Raw genomic sequence first — 25675 nt, forward strand, 5'->3', positions numbered from 1 at the left:
TTGGCCTTTACAATCAAGGTTTGAAAGTTTATTATAAGCGCGCCATGGCGTTTTCTAGTCATCTGGTGATTTTTTGGTTGAAGATAAAAGAAAGAAAGAAAAACCACTCGTCACATCAGTAGGTAGAAAACGCCATTAACGCACGATTACGTAGCTTTCGTGGAGCATATCAGAGTATAAAAAGGACCGATCCCTTCGCATTTCAAGTTACCACTTGTCAGACAAGTTTCAGGTATTTCAAAATGCATTGTTTACGGTTTCTACGTCGACTGCTAGGCAAAGGCCGCCACCATCACAGGGGCCACGACCAAAATAACCCCAACGCAGTTATTCTCCAGCTTCCGCTAGACCTTCTCCTCCTTATTACTGATCAACTGGCTTTACATGATAAATTCCTCCTTTCACACACCTGTAAAACACTTCGGCAGGTTACATGTCGAGACTGGGCTATCGAGGTCTCGCGGCTCTCCTTTAAAGATCAGATTGGGTTTTGGGCAGGGCTGGCCTACACTTTACTAAACCGCTGGGCCTGTCTGAAATGCTGTAAGCTGCATCCTATTGATACCTCAGATGTGCCACGGGCCTACTGGGCTATTAGTGCCAGGGATGTCCCTTGCACCGTTGACATGTCTTGAGGAGTTGAAATCGAAGCGTATTCTGTCCAGCACTACCATGTACAGTTTGCCCTCAAGCTCTCTCGCCTGGGCAATATACACCGGAGATACCTCAAGGCACTGATGATAACCTTATACGTGTACGAGGAAATCACCCATACCGCCACTTGCGGAGTCTTATACCGCAGAGCCCAGGATTATCAATAAACGCTTATCCTACGTGAAGAGTGGAAGTTTAAGAATAATACCAATAGTGCTATACCAATTTTCCCGGACGAACACGACTTATTTCCCTCAGTCTGCCCGCACATGGACATGATGTATGGCGGGCCTGCGAGGTCTCGCCTTCGGAAGGAATCGTCTATCCGTCAGATGGGTATGCGGCAGCTCGAGGAGCACGTCCTGCTTAAAGAAGTTACTTTGCTTGAGCAAGGTATTGCATCAGCTTGCGAATCCCCAGGCCGGTGGATATTCAATTCTTGTCTGCACTGCGCTACAGATATCGCAGTTATAATTTCTATAGATGAGCGAGAGGGAATAATCCGGGCTTGGCACGATTTTGGGATAGAAGGGTCACCTATGAATATTAGTTGGAAGGCACATGTGAGAGATCAACATACATATTGGCTTGACCTAGGCCCTTATCTGGATTATCCTCATGGTAGTATCCGGGAGTTGTGGTTAGAGGGAGCCTCTCATGGGACGGGGACTGGTCAGTCAACGCTACGGAGCGTCTTTAAGAAGCCAATAGAATAGGATATGAAAAGAATATGAATAGAAGCCACCTTTATACTACTATCACTACTTTCTGCTACTATCACTACTTTCTACTACTATCGCTACTTTCTTCTAGTGTCTACCATTATAAATATATTCTTCTAGTATCTGCTGCTATTGCAGTTTTTCTCTAGTATCTGAGATTATTCTTTAGTCCGTATAGCTTTCATGTAAGACATGGGATACTGGATAACAAACTTGGGTGGCTGAATAACTGCTCCCGAAAAAAAGCACTAGAAGACAACTGGCTTGGGGACTATCTGTAAGAGTTCACCATTGTGCTCATGCTGGCCATATAGCTCACGAATGCTTCCAGGCCGGTGATAGATTTTTGTCGTCTCGCGCACTATCGCCGCCCACTCTGGATCATATACCGATCCTTCCGGACCCAAATCTTGCCATATGCATACAGTAGCTAGCTTTGGTGATGCCTGTACAGAGAAATCTGTTCCACAAGAAGAGCAGGATTCAAAAATTGGAGTATTCGCTGGCGCTGCGAAAGCCAAGTATATAATCTTCCCTAGATGCATCCTATGATCTCTCGACAAGGAAAATGTACCCAGGGCAGTCAGATGAGGACAAATTTGAATCCAATCCATAGACTGTTGTGATATAAGATTACTTCCAAGCGCAAGATAAGTCTGGACGGTAAGAAGTAAATATCTTCCATCTACAACCTTAGGGTAAAAAGAGCGTTTGAGTTGAATGCCTTCAACTACGCGAATAATGGTGGCGTGATGTGCTGTAAGGAGTCTTTTGAGATGTTCTTGATGTGCTCTCTTTGAGCTATTCAATCGAGCGTACTTGAGCGTGAGTTCAATGTGTCTATGCGATGCAGAATGTTGATAATTAAAAAATATGCGGGATTCGCTGTGTTCATCGGAACTCCAATGGTAGCCATCTCCACATCTTGGTCTATATAACCAAGATGATGGCGTATCCCACCTGCTAGTTGGATGAAGTTTGCAACATTTGGCACAAACCCATCGATCAGGCAGAGACCTGGCGAGATGAGTGAGATAGATCAGTCTGTGCTCCATTGTGACCAGGATCACTCCCCTCCCGGCAACGAAGTTTCGATGAACGATTGCTCGTAGGTCCCGACAGGTTTGGTAGACGAGTAGTCGACTGTAAGGAGGAAGGAAATGAAGTATTATAAGAAGCAGTTCGACTGGCAGCTGAAGTATAGGGCTGTTCTGACTCTGAGATTGGCACTCAGGCGCGCGCCATACGAGGCCGGTAAGGTATTTGACGATGTTCATGGCAGAACGTTTTCTTTTCTTCTTCTTTTCTGTCTTTTAAGAGTGAATATTTGGGAAGAGGAGGTGGAGGATTCGATTGGGGCTGATATAGTATGTATTTATAATATCGGGTGTGGGCCGATTTGCCCCGAGGCAACCTAGAACTCGATATTCTAAACCTTCTTTAGGGTCGGATTCATAGGATTAAAGGCAAAATGAGATGGGGTTATAGAGTTTTAGGTACCTTCATGTCGGTAGGTAGTATATAAATGGGGTGGCTTCTTAGGTAGGTACATATACTCACAGGATTAGAGCAATAGAATACCTGCCTATATATCTAGGTACCTAGGGCATCTAAAAACATTCATAAACAGGTAGCTATATAGTACATATACTAATCTACGTGACAGAGGCCATTGTACTAAGGCGGGACACACGAGGATATAAATCAAATTCCTTCAAGGCAGATCAAGGCGCCTCCATTTTCCAAGGTTGGGAACTCTAAGCCTCGTTACACCTGGGTAGATATCAGTACTAAAGTATCTATATGATCTAAAGTAGGCAATGCAAAGTTTTAAGATTATGAACTATAAGTAGTGGGATTAATGTGCTCCAATGTAAAACAAAAATTGTGCTACTCCAGGTCCACAAACTCAGCAGTAACACGCCAAAGCGTAAAAACCTACCAAAACTCATTGATACCACCACAAGCCCTATAGTTTCGATAGACAAATTCAAGCCGTCTCGCAGAACTGAGCAATGACGCTGTTTTCATCTGCTCTCCAGTTGCATATGGTGCTACCAATGTATGCAATGGCGCCGATCAGGTCGTCTCGAAATATGGAGGGATTTCTGTGATAGGCTTCCCCCACTTGTTCTGCCAAAGTAAAACCGTACCATTCATTCTCGGTATTATGATGTTACAACATAAGGAGAGTTTACATTGATGAATGGGAGTTTACATTGATGAATGGGAGTTTACATTGATGAATGGGAGTTTACATTGATGAATGGGAGTTTACATTGATGAACCCATTTGAGCGTTCGTTCTCACGTCTTTTCTGTCAGACCTTTACCCAGACAGAGACCGGTGTTATGTTTCTTTTCTTTTCCCTTATTCCATACGCAGATGTACTTTCTCTATCTTAATGTCTGGTAGTTGAGCAAAATGTGCGCCGTCTCTTTCTCGTTCTTGTTTTCTTTCAAAAATAGACAGGTGCTGTCGATTGAAGTTTATTCACTTTCAAGAATGTTATGAATGTATTAAGCGAGGGAAAGACCAACCAGCTTGATGTAGTCTATATATTTCTGAACACGCGTTTGTTTTCATCTCTTTTCCCTTTCTCTTACTACAGGGATCACGCTCATTAAAGCATCTTCTTACTACTCACTCATTACTACTCACTCATTATTACAATATAAACTTTTTAATATGTCAGTTGCCGACTGGCTGTCCGGCCTCTCCGGCCTCTTTTCCTTCTTCCTCGATTTCTACAAGTTCCTCGGTGGCGAAGCCCCCGGTATACGGGCCGAGCTGCGTGATTTGAGGAGGAGGGTGGAGAGGCTGGAGATGGAGGTCGCAGCGGCTGGTGGAACGGCCGTTCCCAACTACTCACGGCCTCTGCCTTGATTTCATTCTTTTTTTCATTCTTTTTTTCTCTTTTTTTTTATGAATAGCGGTTTTTTCTTTCTTTTTTTAAAATAGCGTTTTAGCAGCGTTAATTTATTATCTTATCCCCATTCATTTACTACTTCTTCCTCATTACATGTGTCTTATGTTGTACTGTTCATACCTCATCCCATCCAAACTCTAGCTCCAGAAAGAACTCTCGAAGACATGAATCGTCGTATGTGGAAATGATGGCAATGGTCGGCATCCAATGTCCATAGAAATTGGTAATACATATATGTATGACTAATGCCCAGAGCTTTCAGCCATGCCGCTGCCACTGTCGCCATACAAGGGAAAAAATGAGCATATTATGCGAGTACAATGCTGCCAAATGAACTGCGAGTTCTGATTGCCCAATGTAAAAAGAGATGGGCACAATACGGCCCTCAAATTCTTCGAATATTGTTCGGTAAGTTGTCGGTGACTTTATCGCAGTTGTGATAGGACAGTCTACGGCTCAAAGGAAGAGTGGAAGAGTCAGGGGTGAAGGCGGCACGGTCACTATCACGGACCACGCAGCTAGGGTTATACAAAGGACTGTGTTTATCTCTGACTCCCCTAGAAACAAAGGCCGGTGGCCTCCTTCTTATACCTTTGTTCAGTCTCCTCAGCCGCCTGGCTTGCTAGTTGAGAACTCAGACGCCCCTATCCGGGTTCGAGGAGGAGGGAAACACTTCCTTTATGACTGGCCTCTGACAGCAACGTTGCAAAGTCCTATTAATACGGCTGTTCCAATCATTTCTAATCGTTTCCAGGCCAAACTCGAATCATCGTTCAAATCGATGCACTCAGAGAGCAAAACGAAAGTAATTCTGCATTCCTATACAACAAAGTCAAGAATCTCCTTGACGAGGGTAATATACAGCGATTGCAGAATCGTGAATACATGGAAGCCGCAATGAACCAATTCAAGGAACTCATTCGGGAGCGTACTCCATCCCCATCTCCGGCTCCATCTCCGGCTCCATCTCCATCTCCAGCTCCCATGCTTCTTGGGCCGTGGCAACCACCAACACAAGCACAAGGAACACCATTGCCATGGTACCCTCCAGCATATATGCAACAATATCCATACTGCATGTATGCTCCGTACATGTATCCTCCCCAGCAACCGCTTGTATGGCACCCCCAAGATAGCGTCCAAGTTCAACCGGCAGTATCTCCAAATTCTGCCTGGCTTCAGGAAGTTCTTCACATTCCATACTCAGATGACAAAGATCTCAAGCAAATCTCAAATGAACATGATGTCATTTCTTTACGGCATCGTGTCCGCGCGGAGCAGGTTGTGGGTATGCCAGAGTTTAGAGACTGGGCGATTAAAGCAGAATCGAAGGAACTGCTTGTTGAGGGCGACTTTGGGTACGACGATTGCCATTACATATCGGCACTCTCGCTCCTGTGCGCCACTTTGACTCAGTCTTTCCGCACAAGAGAGGGATACATATCAACGGTATTCTTCTGTGGTTGCCATGGTAAAGACGACCAAGATGATGACGATGAAGATATTGGAGGTGTGGCAATAATGAAAGGTATGATCTTGCAGCTATTGAAGCAACATCATTCTTTTGATTTGACAGGTATAGAGAAAGATATCAAGCTTGATCTCTTGAAAGATGGGGATATTGACCAACTGTGTGGTCTGTTTGTTTGGCTGATCAAACGACTCCCGAGAGGTTTAAGACTGGTGTGTATTATCGATGGAGCGGTGCATTTTGAAATCGACGCCTTTGAAGATGGGCTGCAGAAGGTGATCAAGTGCCTTCTCAACCTCTCCAAGGATAACACAGTACCGATTCCTGTTGAAGTTCTTGTTACAAGCCCGGTTCAAACAGAGATGACCGGGAGCCTGTTTCGTGAGGAAGATGATGACGATGATAGCCGCTTTATATCTTTGCAGTCGTTTCCCGAGATCAACTCTATATCCGGCGCGATAGAATCTGTCAGAGAGATGAACAAACAGTTGGACGCTTACGAAGGCAATGGTGAGTAGATGTTAGCGGAGAATCGCAGTATAGAACCAACCAAAATTGAGCACATCTTCCATAGGAAGAGGATTTCTATCTTTGTAAATTAGAGAAGCTGTTAGGCTCAATTGTATACTTCTAGTAGCTGACTCGGCCGCCGATGTTCTCCTCTGTTTCATGTATCGTTCTCTTGAGTCTTGATCATCTTTTCCCACTATTCGCTGATGATGAAAATCTCCCATATTCTGTCAGGCTATATATTTTTCCTGCAGTAAGACATAATTGCATTTCACAAATATATTACACCATAGATTATATTCTGTTTAAATTTATATGGCACTTATTAGTACACTTGCAGGCCTGGCTAGCATCATCTTCATGATGCCACAGGGGTGGATCCCGCCACCACGGTTCAACTCAGAAACACTCAAACACAAACGCAGCCATTTCGAATATTAACTAAACGGTCACTAGCTGAGTATAATTTTGTATTTCAAATCTCGAGTCCTACTAAGGAGAGTCTGGACTGACTCATGAAACGTCAAGTGTCTGGCCCCACCCATCACGCTTGTTCACATCTCACCGAGACTAAGGGTTAAGAACCTCCTCAACGCCCCATCCAAGCACATACGACCATAGGTAGAGGAGAACTCGGGGTCCCGTCTGCTCCCCCATAGATAAGCCTCTAACCGGCAGATTAGTAGTTGAGTGGGTGACCATCAGCGAACACCGGCTGTTGTATGTTTTTGCCTTTTTGATATACCTCCTCCCCATGCCCACTTAGAGCCAGTTACCCCTGAGATCAAACACATACGACCATATCCATTAGAAAATACGGGATCCCGTCCGCTCTCCCAGAGTCAAGCTAATGAGAGACAGATTAGTAGTTGAGTGGGTGACCATCAGCGAACACCGGTTGTTGTATGTTTCTCTTTTTGCTGTTTTTGCCATCTACCTGTATCAAGATGGATCAATCCTGAGCTGGACCACCCATTCAACGGCCTGTCTCACTTCGCTTTTGCATTGAGTCAAGAGAAGAGTGAATAAATGTGAATACTCATGCATTAAGTTCTTGTTGGTTCGTCGGAGTATTATCACAGTGTCTTCTGTTGTGTGTTGGTATTGTTGACAGCGTATCTTGGGTGCTTTGTTCGTTGTTTCTAATCGCTCTCATCGTCACTCGTCTCCTCCTTCTTCACCTTCTTTCCACCCTTCTCCTTCTTCACCGTGGTCTTTGACTTCTTGTCAACTTGATCTTGAATCTTCTTTCGTTCCTCAGCACCCTCGGCTTGCAATTCCTTCACCATTTGTTCAAACTCGTCAGTCTCCGCATCCATGCCAATGAGGCTCTCCAGCAGCTTAATTTCATCAGCCCAAACCTGCTTGTCTTCGACTGTTTTGCCGTCAGGGCCCTTCTTATCGATGGGTGTTTCTAGGACCATGGGCTTGTCCTGGAATTCCTCATGATTCATTAGGCTGTGGAAGGCTCGGAGACCCAAGAAGCCGGTTCCAATATTTGCATGGAGATCTCTGTTGGAATTGAAGGGTGCTTTGCTGTCGTTTACTACGTACCATGCCATGGTTAGTACTGACATCAAGGGAGGGCGTGAGAGGGAGGGGGGCGACTCACAGTGAAAGGCTTTCAAATACTTTGCGCCGACAATCTCGTTGAAAGAATCGACCGTCTTTTTGAAAGCCTCGGGAGTCCGCAGATCATAACCAGCAGCAAAGGCATGGCAAGTGTCGATACACACTCCAACACGTGTCTTATCCTCCACGAGAGCAATGATATCTCTGAGATCTTCCCAAGTGGACCCCACGACATTACCAGCGCCCGCCATATTTTCCAGAACCGTAATTACTGTCTTGGTGGCCTTATGCGCCTTGTTTAGCTGCGTAGCAATACGTTTGATAGCAGCGGCCTTTGTGTCGCCTCCAGTGGACCCAGGGTGGAAGTTGTAAAGCTTGATGCCGAGTTGCTCACACCGGCCGAGGTCGTCCACGAAGCTATCGTATGCCTGACGGGCCTTCTCCGCGTCTGCTTGCGCAAGGTTGACTAGGTATGACCCGTGGGGGAGCACATGCTCGTTGGCGTGGTAGTGATGCTCCTTACACTGGCTAATGAAGCCGTTTTTGGCCTCTGCCGTAATGGGAGGATTGTTCCATTTGCGCTGAGATTTGAGAAACAGGGCAAAGGAGTTGGCGCCGATGTGAAGAGCATTTGTTACGGAGTTTTGGACGCCTATTTGAACACAAATATCAGCATGAGTGCTCCTCATTATATGCACTTGGATGAATCATGGTGAAATACCTCCAGCGGCACTGATGTGGGCGCCAATGTACATAGCTTTGCTCAGCGAAGATACAGCGGTTCTCTCTACTAAAGGCATTGCTTCGTCTCCTTTGGCTTGTCCCTTGCGCTTTTTCACGACTTTTGGAGCTTGAGCCTTGCTATCAGCATCTGGTGCCGAATCCGCTTTTCGTTTCGCCGCGGATACAGGCTTAATTGGCTTTATATCCTTGGAGTCAATATCGTCTTCTTCGCGCTTGATTGCTTTCTGGCTACCTCTAGTAGGACGGGGCATTCTGAAAGCGCAATCTGGTACTGGGTGCTCGGATGAAGCGGTACTAATCAATACACGCAAAAGAAAAAGCAAGAGATCAACTGAGAGGCAAAATTGTGTTCAAGAAGTAGGAAATGAATGCGTGAACGTTGTCGCGGCGCAAGGAAGAACCGCGTCGGAAGTTGGACGCGAGGTCAGGTGACTGACTCTTAAGCTACTCGCCACTTACATCGATCGCAACACCCAAACCGGGCAATTCGCCCAACGGTGAAGAAAATAAAGATACATTGAGCGCTGCTGCAAAGGCTTACTGCTAAAATAAGTAGCATAAAGCTGTTTTGAGAATACAAAAATAAGAAGAGAAGTACAAGAAAAGGGAGAGAAAGACAGGATCCTGCCATGATACCAAGATACCTTAACCAGAGGCTCGCCTTGCTATTTATTGTTTCATAACTCATGACGTCCCCAGCGATTTAGCATCTGCCAGTTACCACTCCATTGATAAAGACTACCCATAATCTGCTATATCCATTCTGTTCTGCACACTCAAGTCCGGTATGCTATTACGCTTATCCCAAACATATAAAACTACACACTGAAGAAAGGCAGGGGAAAAGAAAACGAGTAACCAAAAGTCGAGGATACCGGTGAAGAAGCCAAATCAAGCAGAAATAACAAGGTCAGAGGTTCGACCTTTGGCAAATTGGTCCTTGTAGGTATCCCAAATCTTTTGAATCTCCTCAACGTACAACTCGTGGTAGCGATCCACATCCTCTTGTAGCGGTTGTTCGCAAGGCTCCGCGTCGATTCGAATGGGCTTTCCGACAACAATGTTGACGGGCCGACGGTAGGGCATAAGACCAACATCGTAGTTGAGAATTCCTCGACCATGAAGAGCGGGAAGCGTAAACTTGAACACCTTGAGGACAAACATTTGGAACTTGTGAACCATTGGGTGCGTCTTCGGGCTTAGTTGGTCGTATAAGTCATTTTCGCCAAAGGCGAGGACAGGAACTAAATCAGCTCCCGTGCGCAGAGCCATCTTTACGAAACCCTTCCGCCCCTGGAGGATAAGCTGCAAGGAGCCTGGCTGAGCTTGCAAGGACTCTCGGGCTCCGCCGATGACGATGGTAACAGCGCGGCCTTTTCCGTCATTCTTGGGGCCGCCCTGCATCAAGATATTCCGTATGGAGTCTTTCGATACCGAGGCCATGCCCATTGCCAAAATATAGTCGCGGTAAAAGGGAAGTCGAAAGTTGGATTCGAGCGTCAACAGAGTATTGGTGATGCCAGGGAACTTTTCGTCGAAGCCAAGGGCGCTCGTGCCAAAGGCGCTCCAGGCGCCGTGCGAGATGATACCATGTGGATGATATCCAAAGATGTACCTCCTGTCCGCCGGAAGATCGTGCGTTTTGTGTAGCCTCATAGGGAAGTACGCCGCAAAGAACTTCCACAAGGGCATGGACCTCAGGTACTCCGATCGATAGCTGAGCTTCCCGTTTGTGGCCGCGTTGGAGAGGGTCAGATGCACCAGATAAGGCACCAAGATGGGCCAGGTCAAAGGGTTGGCGCAAGTGAACCAGAACATGGATATCAAGACAACGATGGTCATGCAATGATAAAACACAGCCGCCGTCTGTAGTCTGCGAGGGAAGGGCATGCGCAGCGGAGCAAAGCGAATGCCTCCCGCCCTCCAGGCGCCGTACTCGTGGCTCTGGGGATTTCCATCATCTGGCAGAACAGGATACGACGATTTGTCGGCTTTGTCGAGATGGATATGGTCGCCGTTGGTCACAACGAGGCCAGAAGGCTTCGCAGAGCCGTTCTTGTCACTCCGCACCGATTTCCTAGCCGCCTTCATTGCGAGGTCAGCTTGCGGTGGCTCTTGTGTAGGCTGGAGGCTGTGTTGTCGATGAGCTCTAGCGTCCGCCTAGTTCTCAAGCCTCAAGGAGCATTGATATCAAGTCGGACTCGCTTCGTGGGCAGGTGTCGTCGCTCGTCTTGACTCAGCCGCTTCACCCGGTTGTTTCGCGCGAATCGCTTTGATGGTCGAAAAGGTGGTGCAAAGGCGAAGCGCGGGCGAAGGCGGTTGGTCGCTCTGCTCGTATCCCTCTCTTTGTTCCCTTATTTTTCCTCTCGTCTTATCTCTCGATATTCCTTTCCTTTCTCTTTCTTCTTGATAGTCTCCTCTCGTCAGCTCAATGAATGCGTCGTATAACAAGTTTGGTGAGCTTTCAGGTTTGGATAGCGCAAGCCCCAGCGCACGCCACAAGGCACCTTATACCGGCATTCCAGAGCCCATTACCTCATCGATGCGCCAAGGTTCAGGCTGTGCTGCCCCTGGACAGTGACGTGACCGTGCAACGGCTACAGTGCACCGTACAGTGCGCATGTGAGATTGCGCCACGGAGCACCAACGTACCCTCGGTACCTACCTTATCAATCCAACCCAAGATTAACATCAATGCAACGCACATGCTCACCCAATAGATTGACCATACCCCGGCTGCCTGTTGTTTCACTGGACATGGCCATGGTACGAGATACCCATTGAAATGGTTAACATTTATACAGTACATGCCTTTACGATTGATTGCTTTCAAAGACGTAGCATCTCTCAAGGGGAACACGAAATGTTTACATGAGAACAAGTGTCACTCCATTTTCTGCAGTACTCTACCACGACTAAGCTGAAAACAAAAGACATAACCTTTCCGAAATGCCATAGCTAGAGATAATCGCACAATTCTGTATACTACAAACGTGATAATAAGGAACAATCGTAATATCCGGTCGCCATCTTTTAGCGTGAAGGTTTCAACCATCCGCCCAGATTCCCAAACCTGAACGCCAAATTCCCCCCTGTATACGACTCTGGCCCAAATCCGAAAAGAGCCCAACAAGACGTACCAGAGAAAAGGGAAGCAAAACGCATTCTAATGTAGATCCACTTAGGCCCTCCTAAAACACCATGGCGCTTTGCAATGAGGTGAATTCATGCCCAGACTTCTCATCCAGCAGGAACCCCTTCACGACTCTCAAGTTGCTTTTTAAGGACAGACATCTCGTGGTCGAGCGAAACCACCTTATCTGAGAGCGACTTGACTCTCTCCTCCAACGTCTGGATGTAGGCCCATACGCTTGGGTCGCTCTGTGCAAACATGTTGCCGCTATCGCCGCTCGTGGCGGTTGCGGTTGGCGGGCGGCCGTGGGAGAATCCTGGAGAGCCCGTCGAGGCGTATCCAGGGTGAGTTAAGCCAGGCAACTTAGGCCTGTTTTGTCCACCGTGAGGAGACTGCATCTCCGACTGCCGCCTCCCCATCTGCTGCTGCTGCAGCTGCTGAGACAGGCTAGGCGATCGTTGCCGTACGACACCAGAGCCGTCGTGGCCTTGGACACCACCAGGGCTCAGTGGCTTCCCGGTTTCCGGCACACCAGCTTGTGCATAGAGACCGGCATTTGGCCCGCCAACCGCCACCGAAGAGATGCTGGTGTTCGGTGTGTGGCTACCCCCAATACTGGTTGACACGCTCGAGCTGCCGGTGCCAACGGTCTGACCCTGACCACCACTGGGGGCATATAGGCCGGCAGCTGCGGCAGTTCTTACTCCAGCCGGTGGGTACGTCCGCGAATGACTGCTGTACTGATCCGGTTGGCCGCCTGGTATGTGCTGGGCAGTCATGCTAGGCAAGCTTTGTCGCCTCAGTTCTTCTTCCTCGGGGTTCTCGTAGGCAATGCCCGTCATGACAGCTTCGTCTCCGTCAATGCCGCCATCCAGCTCATCTTCGCCGGCAAAGCTACCCATGCTCGATCGTCTGCCAGCACATCCGCCCAGCCCTTTGCTGTGGCGGGCAAGAGCATCACCTCGAGCAAACTTGCGGTCGCACTTAGGGCACACATGGTTTTTCTCTCCGGTGTGAAGCTTACCATGGCGTTTCAAGTCGTGGAGACGGCGGAAGCGCATTTGGCAGTCGGTACATACATAAGGCTTTTCTTGGCTGTGCGTCAAGAGATGACTTTTGAGGTTATGGTGCCGAGTAAACTCGGTATTGCAGTATGGGCACTTGTGTTTCTTGTTTGCCGACGGTGGCGGAGAGCCCTGGCTTTGGGAAGGCATCGGAAAGGTCATGCCACGGACCGGTGATTCCGGCATGCTGCCGCTGGTTTGCAAGGAGCCAGGATATGACAGGGACCCGGGCTGCTGCCGCTCTTCTTGTACGGCAACCTGTTGAGAGACGAGCGATTCTCCTTTGACATCAACATCCATGGCCCCCGGGCTCTCGGTCACTTGCGCCCCAGCAATGCTCGTTGGGCTTTGCGGAGTCATTTCGCTCCGTTCTTCGATGCGGTCGCCGCTGTTTTGTGAAATGGACAAGGCAGCCGTGGCCAGCTTGGAGGAGGGCTCCATAGTGGCCGTAGGGGCCAGCTGAGGCGCGTCTGCTGGGCGGCTCATGGCTTGGGTTCCTGCAGACAGGAGGGAGAGGAGGGCTCGTTGGCTAGGGTTCTCGCTGTTTGCGCGTAGACCAGTTGTGTGGTCGTGCTCAGCCTCCTCGTCTGCTTCTTTCCGCCGTTGCTCGTCTTCCAGAGTTGTGGCGGCGGACAGGGGAGGCAGTGATTGGTCAGTTGCCGGCAGCAGCCTGGCAGATTTCGACGGGGGCGATTGGGAGCCGAGCTGATGGGATGCAAAGGCACGCGACGACTCGGAATCCGATTCGCGACGGCGCTTGGCCAGTCTCGCGACGTCGTCCAAAGGGAGAGCTGGGGGAGGGGTTGGAGTCGGGCCAGACGAGAGCGGGGGTTCGGTTGCAATGGCAGCGGCGGGAGAGGCCATATGAAGATGCAATGGCCAGGAGAAAGCAGGCGACGGCGAGTCCAGAGAGACGGAGGGCATGCAGTCGCAAAGTCGAGGCAGCTAAACCAGCGACACCATTTCGAGGCTGCTCGAGGTGTGGCTGGAGATTGTGGCGAGAGCTAGGGTAATTTTTGCTCCTGGGATTTGTTTCGGCAGCCTTGCCTGCACAGAAAAGGTGACTATTATGCGGCAGCGCAGACGAATGGCATGGAGCAGGCGGATGCTCGGCGTGGTCTCGGAATTGGCAGACGATGGCGATGGCAGAAGGCGGTGGTGATGGTGATGGATGGAGATGGAGATGTGAATTGGGGCTGGATGACAGGCTGGGGATGGGAGGAAGAAGATGGTGGTTGAGGTTTAGCCTTAGCGCAGCACGCGTGCCGGTGCTGGTGCTTGTGCCTCTGTTGTGCAGCCAAGGGCGGTGGACAATAAAAGGCGGACAGTGGATTGCCTGCGCCACACTCCTGTCATTGGGCGCCGCGTCGCCAGTCCTGCAGCGCGGCACCTGCCAGATGACATGCCTCCAGAACAGAAGTGAAGGCACGGGGGGATTATTATAAAGCATCCCGATTCATGTCGTCGCTGTAAGACTACCTAGGTGGGTGCTATTATTAATGTAAAAACCATATATGGACAGAGTATTTGGCTTCTTTTCCTGTGGCAAGTGAGGTGAGCGGGAGAGTGGGCAAAAAAATCAAATCCACACAAGAATGGAAGTATGGCATGGGTCGGTACTCGTACCTCCCTGGCGGCGTACTCCGTGCGTTCTCTCAGGTTTCTTGTCTTCCAAAAGCCCCATAGATGGCATCATGGATTGCCGTTGACTGAAGGGTGGATCAGCATAGTGTCAGCTGCATCCCGCGTACGGAGCACAAGCGTGTACAGCCGAGTACGTACGAACCCGCTCTCGATCCAGCTTGTTCCATGTCGAGAGGCTGTACTCGGTACATATTCTCGTGTTTCTAGAGGCATGCCAACAAGGAAAATAATCACGGCAGACTAGCGTCCACCTCGATCCGCAGCTGCCGTAGTGACAACTACGTACGAAAACAGACAAGCAGCGAGTTAAGGCACCTACATGGATTGGATTCTCTTGTCATAATACCTCCGTCTCCCGCCCCTCGGATCAATCCTCAGCCTCTTGTTCCATCGGTTATCGGTTATCAGAAGCCGGAACGTGGCTGGCGCTGATAGTGCCCGTGACGGCATCGGTGTCAACTGCGCACTGTGCCTGCGCATGTTGATCGCGGAGCCAATTCCGTTGCCTCGATGCTGAGGCCTCGTAACGCTGCTGCTAATCAGTCCTAAAGATCTTGGTCGTGTCGGAAATTGCAACAGGGCATGAACTCAGCCTGAATTCTTTACAATGTATGTACAGTCACCTCTTGAACCAGGCACTGTCACGACAACATCACCTTGACGATGACACATCCCACATCTGCTTGTATGTACCCCTTCCACACGAGAGAGAACGAGCTACTACAGCTTGATATTTAGTCTCGTCTTAGTCTCAGCTCGCCGGTGGCAAAATGCTGACAGGCGGATGGGCCAGTGGCTGGTAAGCCCAGAAGCGTGCGAGCTGATTTTGTCAGCCATAGCCTGGCCAAGGCCAGCCTGCACGCCGCCGCGGTTATGTCCAGTCATATCTGCTACAGAAAGCTTGAGACGAATAACTGTGCATTATCTGCATGCACGGCGTCGGCGGCAGTGCCACGCCAGCGCCCGTTTCTCAGGTGGGAGGCTCCCCCTAGGTATATATCAGTGGCTGGAGAGCGACGCCCCTGCTCAAGGTCTGGGAGAGATGGGTTGGTTGGTGGACCAATCAACAAGTTCCGGCCTCTGTTGTTCTGCAAGAGTTGTAAGTAGTATGAGCCAGTATTGATTGGTGTGTTTGGCGTATTTCAATGTTACTCGCTCCATGGTATGGCCTCATGTTCACTTTGATGTTGTAGAGAAAAAGAAACATGCTATGGAACACATGCGGTTAACTGGATGACTGGGTACTCCTCCTCCTTACCGCTTCCAGACTGACCGTACACTTGTCTCGTTGTACTTTGCGCCTCGTAAAGCGACGGCGGCAGTGTCTTGTTGCCCCGGGCAGATACGAAGATATCGAGATTACTTGCGCTCTCCGTGCTCCCCAAGCCTCCGTACTGTACTCCATAGACAGCACCGTACCTACAAAACTGGGTCGCTTCGTGGCGGTGTTGACGGCCGACCACTAGCTCAGGCGGTCGAACACCAGCACTGGCACTTGGAAGGAGAGCTCTCCACCGAGCCTCTTAAGCCGAGGCGTCAGATGGGCGCAGGTGGTCAGAAACGCGGCAACTCTCTCTGTTTACTCTCTGTGTATTGTTGTTGTTGCTCGTCCCAGCCTCCTCTTAAACTACATCAGTACTTCTCCGGCGTTTGTGTCAAGAGACTCCTCGTTCTCATCCCACATCAGCACGTGTGCGAGTAAGTCCGTCGCATTGCCCAGCCACAGAGCCGACAGGACTCGGCACAAGTAACCAGATGGATCTTGACTCAGCCACTTGAGCGACGTCATCTTACAGGTTGTTGGCATCCCCTTTTCGGCCAAAGTGCTACCCTATTGCTGCCAAGAACAGGAGTAAAAATGCTCTCCATTTGTGACAACGGATCACTCTGCAGCAGACCCTAGCCTGTTGCGTTCTGTTTAATACGGTCGAGTGACACAGCAACTGGGCACAGCAATTGGGCGGCAGCAGGTTGACCGGCTCGAAAGAATATGTGGAATACCCATCCATCTGCCAACCCGTATGAATGAATATACAATGCAATTACTGAACAGCCTTGATCTATTAAACATTCATAGTCCAGAGTTTTTACAGTATCATTTTCCACATGGGTTCTATTATTCTCTGAACGTCATAATCCTGACGACATTGTTCGATAAGCGCAATGTCGGCATATAATAAGCGTTTAACAACAACTCCCGTATCTCATATGGGGTAGGTTCTCGTTATCAATCTCAAACACTTCTAGAATACCCAACTCATACACATCACATAACGCAACCAGTGTGCCCACCACCTTTTCTGATAGGCCAAGTAATTATCGACAGCGATATATACCCATATACAGCGTAGAGGATTCTGTGATTGTACGGTCTGTGTCACAAACTCGCGCTCCATATTTCGTCTCCCAACATGGCGTGTTGTTATTATTAGCAAAAATCTGGCATGCCCTGTGCCCTGTCTCGGGGTTTTAGTATGCTCTGCACCGCAGACAAAGGCCGATAGCCCACAGTCTCAGACAAATTGCCCCCGGCAAAGCAAAGGAAGAAGAAAAGAACGACTGTGTCCCCTGAGCTCGAGCCAAGACTTGCCGCATGTGCAGAAAACAAGCGCCATTCCCACATCCATTCCTTTGGTCCAGAACTTACTTGGCAGCATACACGCGAGATGGAGCGTGGCTGATGCTGCGCGAATTACATAATAGCTGAAAGCTGCGGCGTGCTTCGCAGAATGCCATCACTCAGCTCTCTTTTGGATTCCAATAGATCGGAGAATAGGGATGCTACCATAGCTGACGCGCATTGCACTAAAGAACTCGATTGATTTTTGACGTTGACGGAATACTTGACTTACACCTACTTTAGTACACTTACAGGTAAGAGTCATACCTAGAGTAAGGGTACATAGCCAGCAGCATTCGCACCCTGGGCCTAAGCCGTGTTTGCCTCGTATCGATTCATGATTTGGACTGGTTCGGGCTTCCAAGCCGCCTGTGCAGCAGCTGAGAAACCGGCGTGCTCCGTACCCGAAGTGAAGCCCAGCTCAGGAGAAGGCGGGATGTTCTCGAACGGGTCTAGCTCCAGGCACATGCGCCACTAGTGCAAGGCACAGAGAAACCGCACAAACACGCGTATCCATCGCAAAATTAACGTTTGCTGCTCTCAGCTACGTAATAAATGCATGTAAAATTCTACAGCACTGTAATAATAACGGACATTAAAACCACTACCTAAGAATACAGCAGTCATTATATGTTTCAAGGTTCCCATCGATATTGATACATACTAAATTACCTCAATGTCCTTACTGGGTAATTGATGTTCATATGGACTCGCCAGCGACCAACGTACGAGTACACTTACAAGGGCGCCGGCACCGTTTTGCCAGGCGGTGGGTTTGTTGGCGCGTTGAAGTCCCATTTTTATTATTCACAGGCACATTGGCACTCGTACCTTATTAAATGAACTGGCACAAGCGAAATGCACCTGCTTGTGTTCTCGTGCCACCACCAGCGCCTTAGTCGCCTCTCGTCCTGTCCAATAGACAGGATTGGCATCATTTTTCACCAGCTCGTCGACCCTATTGGGAGGCTTGGCCGGACCCTTGCTCTTTTTCTGGCGACGATCGTGCGCTAGCACCGGTGCTAACACGCTGGTGGTGCCTGTGCTAGCGGCCTCTTTGCGTAGGCCCGGCCGTTTCAGCACTCTGACGAAGCCTCTCTTTATCCGTAACGACGCAAACGCTGCACCCAACGTCGACGGGGATTTTGTGCCAAGCGCCTTGGCCGTGCCGTCAATGCTTGTTTCCTTGCAAGCGCTGGTGCAGACACGGTGCTGTATTCGTACGCAGGCATCCTCTACAGTACTCCGTTACTTTGTTGCACGAGAAATCGACACAGAGATGCAGAAACAAGCGGCCAAGCAAGTTATTCCCCCCTTTGGGATCCGGCACAGCATCACGGGCCACGGCTGATGCAAGCCGCCGGATAACAGGCTCCGTGCCGGCATCAGGCAATGAGGAATGCGGTGAGCAACACGGAGAAGCGGTGCTACGAGTATGATGATCGCTGCAGAGATGGAGAGAGAGATGACCGACTGCGGCTCTCCCTCCCCGCATGGCAAATTGCATCTTGTGTTTGCAGGCGAGAGTACGTGTACAGCTACACACACTTGATGCAATGCTTCAAACCAGGCCATACCGACATCAGGGTTAGCATCTGTCTTCGCATACAGCTCGGCGCTCAGCTCCAGGTAGCAATACTTGTAGCACAATGAAAAGCGCTTTTGGCGCCAGGCCGGTGATAGAGGGCAATTTCCCAGAGGCCACCCCCTTCTCAGGAGTGGCACCCCCTTGTCTCGCTTTGCATCCCTGGCCTCCTTAGGTTATTGATCTCCGTGGGTCAATGCCATGGAGACCGACAAGGGCCCCCAACCCCATGCTGCAGCTCCGGTTTTTACCTGTCCTGTCCTCCCTTTTGAACGCTTCGTCCTTGTTCATCATCTTCAGTTGCGTTGGGCCCTTTTTTCCAACTGAGAGTTTTTGTCTGCTCTCCATTACACTCTTTTTAAAGTCTGGCTCATCTCACTTTCGCTCACTTTCGTATTGATATATTCCTTTTCTCGACTTCCAGGCAGCTCTTGTTTACCGTCTTCAGGTTAGTAACGACGTCCGGGGAGCCCACGAACAACTCCGGCTGTGCTCTCATCTCACCACCCCCCGCCAATTCAGTCGCCATCTGATATCGCGATATATAAACGTCTGAAACTCCATCTAACCCGTGGCAATCTATGAGCAGAACGAATTAGAGACAAACCGCCAAAATGAAGTACACGATCCTGGCCGCCACACTGGCAGCCACCGTTGCCGCCTCGCCTTCTCACCACCACCACCAGCACCACCATGCGAAGAAGAACGCTCCTAACAAGGTCGAGAAGCGTGCGCCGGATGCTGTCACCCAAGTTGTCGTCGGACCTACCGCTACCGTGTACCAGCTCGACGGCAAGATTCTCGATGCCGACAAGGCCGCGGCTGGTCTGGCTGACGGTGAATACGTCGTTGTTGGAGAGACGACCCCGACTTACGTTCCCCCGCCGCCGCCTCCTCCCCCATCTTCGACTCCGGCCACGACGTCCAGCGCCGGTGGCATGAAGGCTCAGTTCATTGAGGAGCCCTCCTCCTCGTCCGCGCCGCCCACGACCACCTCCGCTCCTCCTCCGCCGCCCACGACCACGGCTCAGCCCACGAGCAGCTCTGCCCCTCCTCCTCCCAAGTCCTCGAAGCCTGCCCAGCCAAGCACTCCCTCTGGCGGCAGCGGACTGAACGCCGATTTCCCCAGCGGAAAGATCCCGTGCTCTCACTTCCCGTCCGATTATGGCGCCGTGCCCCTCAACTGGCTAGGCACCGGCGGCTGGTCCGGTCTCCAGTTCGTTCCTGGCTACTCAGCGGACTCGGTCAGCATCAGCGACATCATCACCGGTGTTGTTGGCGACTCGTGCAAGTCAGGAGGCATGTGCTCTTATGCTTGCCCTCCCGGCTACCAGAAGACCCAGTGGCCCTCAGCCCAGGGATCGACCCTGCAATCCGTTGGCGGTCTTTACTGCAACTCGGACGGCTTCCTCGAGCTGACTCGCCCTGACCACCCCAAGCTTTGCGAGGCTGGTGCTGGCGGTGTTACCATCCAGAACGACCTCGACGATTCCGTTTGCACGTGCCGAACCGACTACCCCGGTATCGAGAGCATGGTTATTCCCGCCTGTGCCACTGCCGGTCAGACCATTCCCCTTTGCAACCCCGACGAGTCTGACTACTATGTGTGGGATGGCAAGAGCACCTCCGCCCAGTACTACGTCAACAAGAAGGGATACGGAGTTGCAGATGCTTGCGTCTGGAACAGCCCTCTGGACCCCAAGGGAGCTGGTAACTGGTCTCCTGTCATCCTTGGTGTTGGCAAGACCGCTGGTGGCTTGACCTTCCTCTCCATTTTCCAGAACCTGCCCACTAGCACTGCTCTGCTGGACTTCAACATTGAAATCACTGGTGATGTCAACAGCAAATGCTCGTACATCAACGGTGTGTGGACTGGCGGCAACAACGGTTGCACGGTAAGCATCCCAACCCCTTTTCCCAGGGCGAAGAAGAATTTGAAAGCTAACTATTATGTGAATAGACTGCCATGCCCGCTGGTGGCTCAGCCGTTATCCGATACTTTTAAAACGGTACCTTCGGAATGACTTTCCTCCTTTTGGTTTATTTTTCGAGTACCATATAATTGGATATTTTCGTGTGCATATTCGTTTCCTCGCAGCACATTGGTGGAAGGGGGGTTGAAAATGGCTGAACCCCCCGAGTCATAGAGATAGAGGACTGGGGGATGGGTCGAGGGAGGAAACTCGCGATACCAGGAAGGCCATTGGGGGATGAAGACAATGCGGCCTTCCACTAATGCACTTGCGCCTCTCTTCTGCTATTCCTGGCTGCATGGCCGCCATGCTGTCGTGTGTGATATACTAGTAGACATACGCCTTGCTCTGGTGGTGTACAGTACTTGGGATCTCATTTAATGCTTTTTTCTTTTTTGTCTTGTTGTCTACGGGTTATTTCCAAATTAAAGAGTCTGCTCACGCAGCAGTTGGTCCTGGGGTGAAGATATGATGAGTCGTTTGATAAATTAGAATTCCATGGCTGTTCCTACTCCCGATTCCCTCTCCTTTCGTAGCTGCTCGTTCCTCTCCTCCTGGTCCTCTTTTAACCTCTCCTCTACATCATCTCTAAAGCTGCCCAAGTCAGGAGGGATGACCTGCATCTGTACGCTTGGCGCACTCTCGACGAAACGTAGTTGCTCTGTGACGTGCTGAATGATTTCCTGCAAACGCTTCTGGGGGTTGCGATTCTGTCGCGGCTCGCCCAAAATCTGTTCGAGGGTCGGGAAGAGAGTGTCCTGGCGGAACTGCTCTCTCCACGGAGCGTGCTCTGGTAATATAGGGCTGATTTTGTCCTGGCAGTTGATGGCTATACTTGTCTCATATGTCCAGGCTCGTGCAACATTCCGAGGGGTGTAACCACCACCGCCAAAGAGGATCATGGGAATGCCGAGCCTCTTGCAGAACTCAACACATGCACCATGCCCCTGCACTTGAAGGTTGAATCGGCCCAGGCGATCTCCCGCGAGAGAATCGGCACCGCATTGGAGTGCGATGGCGCTTGGTCGGAATTTCTCGACAATCTTGCTGATGATGTTGTTAAAGAGCATGTCGTATTGTTCGTCTGTAATACCATCGTTGAGCGGAACATTGACGGCGTGGTGAGCTCCGGGATTATGTTCGCTCTTAGGCCCATTATCGTCCAACGCACCAGTGCCGGGGAAGAAGTTGTTGGGGTCGTATTTATGAAAGGAGACTGTCATGACCCTGTCGGTTGAGAAAAAGGCCTCCTCAACACCATCGCCGTGATGTACATCAATGTCAATGTATAAAACACGTGGGTAGAACCGCAGAAGCTCCAGAATGGCGATGACAATGTCGTTGATGTAGCAAAAACCAGAGGCCTCGGCCTTTTTTGCGTGGTGCAAGCCGCCCCCCCACGCAATGGCAATGTCAGACTGTTTGCTAACGATTTTCCGGGCGGCATCAAGCGCACTGCCGGCAGACATGGAGCAGTAATTATAGAGACCGTCGAACAAAGGACAATCGGAGCCTCCCAAGTTGTATTTCAGGTCAGGGTTCTGGTTCTCAAGATCTCGAGGAACTGCCTCTGGGAGAACAGTGCCCAGAAAGTCTAGATAGTCGGTGGAGTGGAAAGACGCCAGCTCCTCGTACGTAGCGGCCCGGGTCAGGTAGTTGTCCATGGCAAATGACATGCCGTATGAGTAAATCAGGCTCTTGGACAGCGTCAGGCGCCAGGGCTTCATAGGATGTGTCATGCCGAAGTGGTGCTTCTCCATCTCGGGATTGCAATGAAAAGACACATTGTAGCCCTTGGGGCGAGTAATGCCTGACGATTCAGCCAGGCGTTTGCACTGCTGGTAGAACTTTGCGTTTTCCGCATCGCTGGCAATGCCGAGGGGCTGGGCATATTCCTCTACTATGTCGGCATCGGGGTCGATGTCCAGTCTATGAGGGAGGTAGTTTGGCTTAGGCACACGATACCTGTAGTTGTCCATGGTGGGCGGAGAGGTGGATCGGCTGGGTGATTAAAATGGTATAAAGAATATCCTCGTCGGTTTGGCGCTCTATGGCTATTACATCAACGACTGAGGAAACAGCGCTGAGAAGATGAACGGGATGAATGACTGATACACAGCTATAACTGTCAAGGGTCAAGGGTCAAGGGGTGAGGCTGCTGATTCAGCTACAGCAAGCATTATGCTGTGATCAAATGCATCCTAAAGTGAGCGGCCGAGATTGTGAGAAATTTGCTGAGGCCAACCTGGCCTTTTCGTTTGATCACTTTGGACGCGTAAGAAATAAATTAAAGTTGTAGATGGTGGTATGAAGAGAGGAACTGAAAAGAGTGAGCGAACGCCATCGAAAAGCTCCGGGCTGCGAATCTGGCGGGGATCACGTGAGATTGAAAAGCTACTGGCTGGCTGGGCTTATGGACTGCTGAGATAAGGTTTATCGAAACCACTGAGGAAGGAGTGTGTCCCATGTCCATGTAAGGGAAACTGCAGGTCCTGACTGGCCTCAGGTTCTGATATAATGAGTAAGCACAAGGCATCTTTCTTGGTGGCTGCTCTTTAACATTGTCCATCCAATATCTTGACCTCCTTCATACCTTCATACCTTCTCACTGACCCATTCACTCACTGCCCATTAACCAGATTTGCTCCCCTCCAGCTCCACTGGAACTAGCACGGAACATTTCCCCTTGGCTCTCTGGCTAAGCCTCGGAATTTCGCCACCAGACAGGTCTCGCTGCACCCGCCCCAATTCGACGCACCGCTCTCTCTTAGGCCTGCATAAACCTCGAAGCTCCGCCCATCACTAATTCTGCATCTCCTCCGAACCGGCAGCCCAGCCAACCCAACTTATTTGTCTGCCGAGTAACGCGCTGCCTCATCTCCATCTCCATCCTCCTTCAAAGCGACCCCAAAGCAGGACAGGCGCCGCAGTTCCAGTGGCATCGAGGTGAGCCCGGCCCATTTATCGAGTCGCTCTGCGCCCGTGTTTGCGTTGCATTGCTCTGCGTTGCTCTGCGTTGCGTTGCGTTGCTCTTGACAACGGCTTTTGCTCTGGGATAGGGCTGGTTGGACCCGTCACATCCACATCAGCTGGAGGACTCAATCATTCGTTGGGGACGTCTCCTTGCGGGGACTTCTGGCCAGCTGGTGATTGCTTTTTCTTTGCTGCAGAGCTACTACCGTCATGCACGCTCGTCTGCCTATCCATCTGCTGTGCCTGCTTCGTGTCCCCAACTAGATGGCCTTTGCCCTTTTCTTTTTCCTCTTATTCTTTTCTTAATGAGCCCTGCCTATTTTTCTTTGCAGCATCTCTCTCATACGGTGGATACGGAATATATGAGGCCGTAATAGTCGCGTCTTGGATGCATATGGCCTGATATCAGCACTGGCCTACTTTTTCGGTCCATCTATTCCTGTCCCACCCCCAGCGTTGCGCTATTGCTTCTGCTCTCTACTTTGTTTAAAGTCTTTACAAACAAGTTCACACCATCCCGTTTAAAAGCCTTTCTGTTTTTCATCAAGTCACATCAGCCTTAAAGAGTCATCTGCTAGCCTGAGTGTCTCATCGCTGGTTATTGTTGTCCATCTATCATCTATTCATCGTCAAATTTGTGGACTCGGCGTCGCCAAGTCGTTAACCATCATGCCTAGAGACGATCTGTCCATTGACTTCGTCAAGAGGATGCCGCAGGCCGAGCCTCTAGACCCCGGCTTGATCCTCGATGATTGGATCAACCGTGTTCAGAATCTCCCCGAGGAGATTCGCTTTATCCAAGAAGAAATTACAGACAAGGACCGCCAGTACAATGAGTGTATTCGAATGATTGAGGATCGTGATGGAAAGATCCAAAAGTGGATAAAGACGAATGGGAGCCATGAGCCCAACCCAAAGGAGGATATGCTACGGGCCCAGATTCGCGAAAACTATGCTCGCGCTGATCAGTTTGCTCAAGACAAGATCACCTTGATACAAAGGCTACAGCTCGTTATGGACAAACATTTGCGGAATCTGGACGTCCAAATCAAGCTGCTGTACGATCGTGCTGAACCTGGGTTTACAGACCCTGACGAGGTTCCTTCACTCCTCCGCCCCAGTGCGACTAATCACAGCGCTCCCTCAGCTCGGACTCTAAACCTCTCCAACAACATCAACTCAGCTGGTCCTCTAGCTTCACCTCGCAACCCGGTTGCCAGCTCCGCCAACCCAGCCATGGTTCGGCTACCCAACCACCCTCAAATTAGACATACTCAAGCCCAGCAGCATGTCGCGCAATATCATCAGCACCCATCCTCCGCACCAGCCACGCCAGCCGCAAGCATCATACTAAACAGACAGCGTGAGAGCTCAGCGGGCCCGGCCACAAAGAGAGGGCCACGGTCTATTACAGGGCCCGGAAATCTGCCGACAACGTCAAGCGGCTTAGCGAGACATTCATCCCTTGGTCCTGGTATACCAAAGAGCGGCTCTGGAGCCAATCTGGGAGCCGGCGGTGCTGTCCGGGCAGGTAGTGCAGGACCGAGAGCAGGATCGGTCAAAGGGGTTGTTGGAGTAGCAGGTCGCAGGGGCACCCCGACAATGAGTGGTCGGAAGAAGCCACCCAACAGATCGTCACTTTCACGGGTGAAGAAGGCCTCAAACAGAAATTCGCCGGCATCGACGGCAGATAGTGATTTGTCGGATGCTGCAAGCGGCAGTGGCGAAGAGGAAGATGGTATGGAATCACGGCCGAGGGCCTCCATGGCGGACGGCAAAGATGGGGATGAAGTGCTCGGAGACGCCGATGACGACGAAGACGGTGGTGATGACAAACGATACTGCCTGTGCCATAACGTGAGCTATGGCGACATGGTGGCTTGCGACAACGACAATTGCCCCTATGAGTGGTTTCATTGGTCGTGTGTTGGGCTGAAAAGTGAACCCAATGGCACTTGGTATTGTCCCGAGTGTACTGAGAAGTTTCAACGAAAGGGAAAATAGAAAACCATGTAATTTTGTCTGCGTGAGTAGTTTAAGATTACAAAACTTGAGCTGACAATCCATTGTCTGTACGCTGT

At 50.3% G+C, this 25675-nt stretch overlaps 11 protein-coding genes across 11 annotated transcripts; 5 read left to right on the forward strand and 6 right to left on the reverse strand.

Moving 5' to 3' along the window:
* Positions 1 to 242: 242 nt before the first annotated feature.
* V8C40DRAFT_278261 (uncharacterized protein) lies at positions 243 to 1370 on the forward strand (the record flags this gene model as incomplete). The annotated part of the gene is made up of 3 exons (XM_083221047.1): positions 243 to 597; positions 637 to 788; positions 843 to 1370. 3 exons carry the CDS (start codon positions 243 to 245, stop codon positions 1368 to 1370), a joined length of 1035 nt encoding a protein of 344 aa, XP_083067666.1.
* A 254-nt stretch (positions 1371 to 1624) lies between these two features.
* V8C40DRAFT_278262 (F-box protein) lies at positions 1625 to 2653 on the reverse strand (the record flags this gene model as incomplete). The annotated part of the gene is made up of 1 exon (XM_083221048.1): positions 1625 to 2653. One exon carries the CDS (start codon positions 2651 to 2653, stop codon positions 1625 to 1627), a length of 1029 nt encoding a protein of 342 aa, XP_083067667.1.
* A 2549-nt stretch (positions 2654 to 5202) lies between these two features.
* Positions 5203 to 6294, forward strand: V8C40DRAFT_278263 (uncharacterized protein; the record flags this gene model as incomplete). Its single annotated transcript, XM_083221049.1, has 2 exons — positions 5203 to 5881; positions 5978 to 6294. The coding sequence occupies 2 exons, from the start codon at positions 5203 to 5205 to the stop codon at positions 6292 to 6294; spliced, it is 996 nt and encodes a 331-aa protein (XP_083067668.1).
* A 596-nt stretch (positions 6295 to 6890) lies between these two features.
* V8C40DRAFT_258360 (DNA-(apurinic or apyrimidinic site) lyase APN1) lies at positions 6891 to 8964 on the reverse strand. Its single transcript, XM_083218697.1, has 3 exons — positions 8580 to 8964; positions 7899 to 8510; positions 6891 to 7832 (listed from the first exon to the last, which is right to left on the reverse strand). Exons 1-3 carry the CDS (start codon positions 8851 to 8853, stop codon positions 7429 to 7431), a joined length of 1290 nt encoding a protein of 429 aa, XP_083067669.1. The 5' UTR covers positions 8854 to 8964; the 3' UTR covers positions 6891 to 7428.
* Positions 8965 to 9100: 136 nt separating this feature from the next.
* On the reverse strand, positions 9101 to 11067 carry V8C40DRAFT_258362 (diacylglycerol O-acyltransferase). Its single transcript, XM_083218698.1, has one exon. The coding sequence runs from the start codon at positions 10691 to 10693 to the stop codon at positions 9494 to 9496; it is 1200 nt and encodes a 399-aa protein (XP_083067670.1). The 5' UTR covers positions 10694 to 11067; the 3' UTR covers positions 9101 to 9493.
* A 346-nt stretch (positions 11068 to 11413) lies between these two features.
* V8C40DRAFT_258363 (uncharacterized protein) lies at positions 11414 to 14260 on the reverse strand. Its single transcript, XM_083218699.1, has one exon. The coding sequence runs from the start codon at positions 13721 to 13723 to the stop codon at positions 11843 to 11845; it is 1881 nt and encodes a 626-aa protein (XP_083067671.1). The 5' UTR covers positions 13724 to 14260; the 3' UTR covers positions 11414 to 11842.
* Positions 14261 to 15015: 755 nt separating this feature from the next.
* Positions 15016 to 15669, forward strand: V8C40DRAFT_130832 (uncharacterized protein). Its single transcript, XM_083211054.1, has 2 exons — positions 15016 to 15128; positions 15193 to 15669. The coding sequence occupies exons 1-2, from the start codon at positions 15107 to 15109 to the stop codon at positions 15564 to 15566; spliced, it is 396 nt and encodes a 131-aa protein (XP_083067672.1). The 5' UTR covers positions 15016 to 15106; the 3' UTR covers positions 15567 to 15669.
* A 2478-nt stretch (positions 15670 to 18147) lies between these two features.
* Positions 18148 to 18651, reverse strand: V8C40DRAFT_258374 (uncharacterized protein). Its single transcript, XM_083218700.1, has one exon. The coding sequence runs from the start codon at positions 18568 to 18570 to the stop codon at positions 18235 to 18237; it is 336 nt and encodes a 111-aa protein (XP_083067673.1). The 5' UTR covers positions 18571 to 18651; the 3' UTR covers positions 18148 to 18234.
* A 174-nt stretch (positions 18652 to 18825) lies between these two features.
* Positions 18826 to 21139, forward strand: V8C40DRAFT_258376 (uncharacterized protein). The gene is made up of 3 exons (XM_083218701.1): positions 18826 to 19096; positions 19238 to 20543; positions 20609 to 21139. The coding sequence occupies exons 2-3, from the start codon at positions 19263 to 19265 to the stop codon at positions 20651 to 20653; spliced, it is 1326 nt and encodes a 441-aa protein (XP_083067674.1). The 5' UTR covers positions 18826 to 19096; positions 19238 to 19262; the 3' UTR covers positions 20654 to 21139.
* On the reverse strand, positions 20967 to 22942 carry V8C40DRAFT_258377 (uncharacterized protein). Its single transcript, XM_083218702.1, has one exon. It carries the CDS (start codon positions 22598 to 22600, stop codon positions 21110 to 21112), a length of 1491 nt encoding a protein of 496 aa, XP_083067675.1. The 5' UTR covers positions 22601 to 22942; the 3' UTR covers positions 20967 to 21109.
* A 602-nt stretch (positions 22943 to 23544) lies between these two features.
* Positions 23545 to 25655, forward strand: V8C40DRAFT_258380 (inhibitor of growth proteins N-terminal histone-binding-domain-containing protein). Its single transcript, XM_083218703.1, has one exon. It carries the CDS (start codon positions 24264 to 24266, stop codon positions 25596 to 25598), a length of 1335 nt encoding a protein of 444 aa, XP_083067676.1. The 5' UTR covers positions 23545 to 24263; the 3' UTR covers positions 25599 to 25655.
* Positions 25656 to 25675: the final 20 nt, after the last annotated feature.

This window comes from Trichoderma camerunense, assembly GCF_050948025.1.
Source record: "Trichoderma camerunense strain CBS 138272 chromosome Unknown V8C40scaffold_27, whole genome shotgun sequence".
NCBI classification, from domain to species: Eukaryota; Fungi; Ascomycota; class Sordariomycetes; order Hypocreales; family Hypocreaceae; genus Trichoderma; species Trichoderma camerunense.

Bases quoted from the DNA above. Each gene is read 5' to 3' on its own strand.
- V8C40DRAFT_130832 (XM_083211054.1), top strand. From the start codon at position 15,107: ATGACACATCCCACATCTGCTT. The intron at 15,129-15,192 runs GTATGTACCCCT...GTCTCGTCTTAG, and splicing joins GACACATCCCACATCTGCTT to TCTCAGCTCGCCGGTGGCAA.
- V8C40DRAFT_258376 (XM_083218701.1), top strand. From the start codon at position 19,263: ATGAAGTACACGATCCTGGCCGCCACACTGGCAGCCACCGTTGCCGCC. The intron at 20,544-20,608 runs GTAAGCATCCCA...TTATGTGAATAG, and splicing joins GCGGCAACAACGGTTGCACG to ACTGCCATGCCCGCTGGTGG.
- V8C40DRAFT_258363 (XM_083218699.1), bottom strand. From the start codon at position 13,723: ATGCCCTCCGTCTCTCTGGACTCGCCGTCGCCTGCTTTCTCCTGGCCA.
- V8C40DRAFT_258380 (XM_083218703.1), top strand. From the start codon at position 24,264: ATGCCTAGAGACGATCTGTCCATTGACTTCGTCAAGAGGATGCCGCAG.
- V8C40DRAFT_258360 (XM_083218697.1), bottom strand. From the start codon at position 8,853: ATGCCCCGTCCTACTAGAGGTAGCCAGAAAGCAATCAAGCGCGAAGAA. The intron at 8,511-8,579 runs GTATTTCACCAT...GTGTTCAAATAG, and splicing joins CCACATCAGTGCCGCTGGAG to GCGTCCAAAACTCCGTAACA. The intron at 7,833-7,898 runs GTGAGTCGCCCC...CATGGTACGTAG, and splicing joins GTATTTGAAAGCCTTTCACT to TAAACGACAGCAAAGCACCC.
- V8C40DRAFT_258377 (XM_083218702.1), bottom strand. From the start codon at position 22,600: ATGGACAACTACAGGTATCGTGTGCCTAAGCCAAACTACCTCCCTCAT.
- V8C40DRAFT_258374 (XM_083218700.1), bottom strand. From the start codon at position 18,570: ATGCAATTTGCCATGCGGGGAGGGAGAGCCGCAGTCGGTCATCTCTCT.
- V8C40DRAFT_258362 (XM_083218698.1), bottom strand. From the start codon at position 10,693: ATGAAGGCGGCTAGGAAATCGGTGCGGAGTGACAAGAACGGCTCTGCG.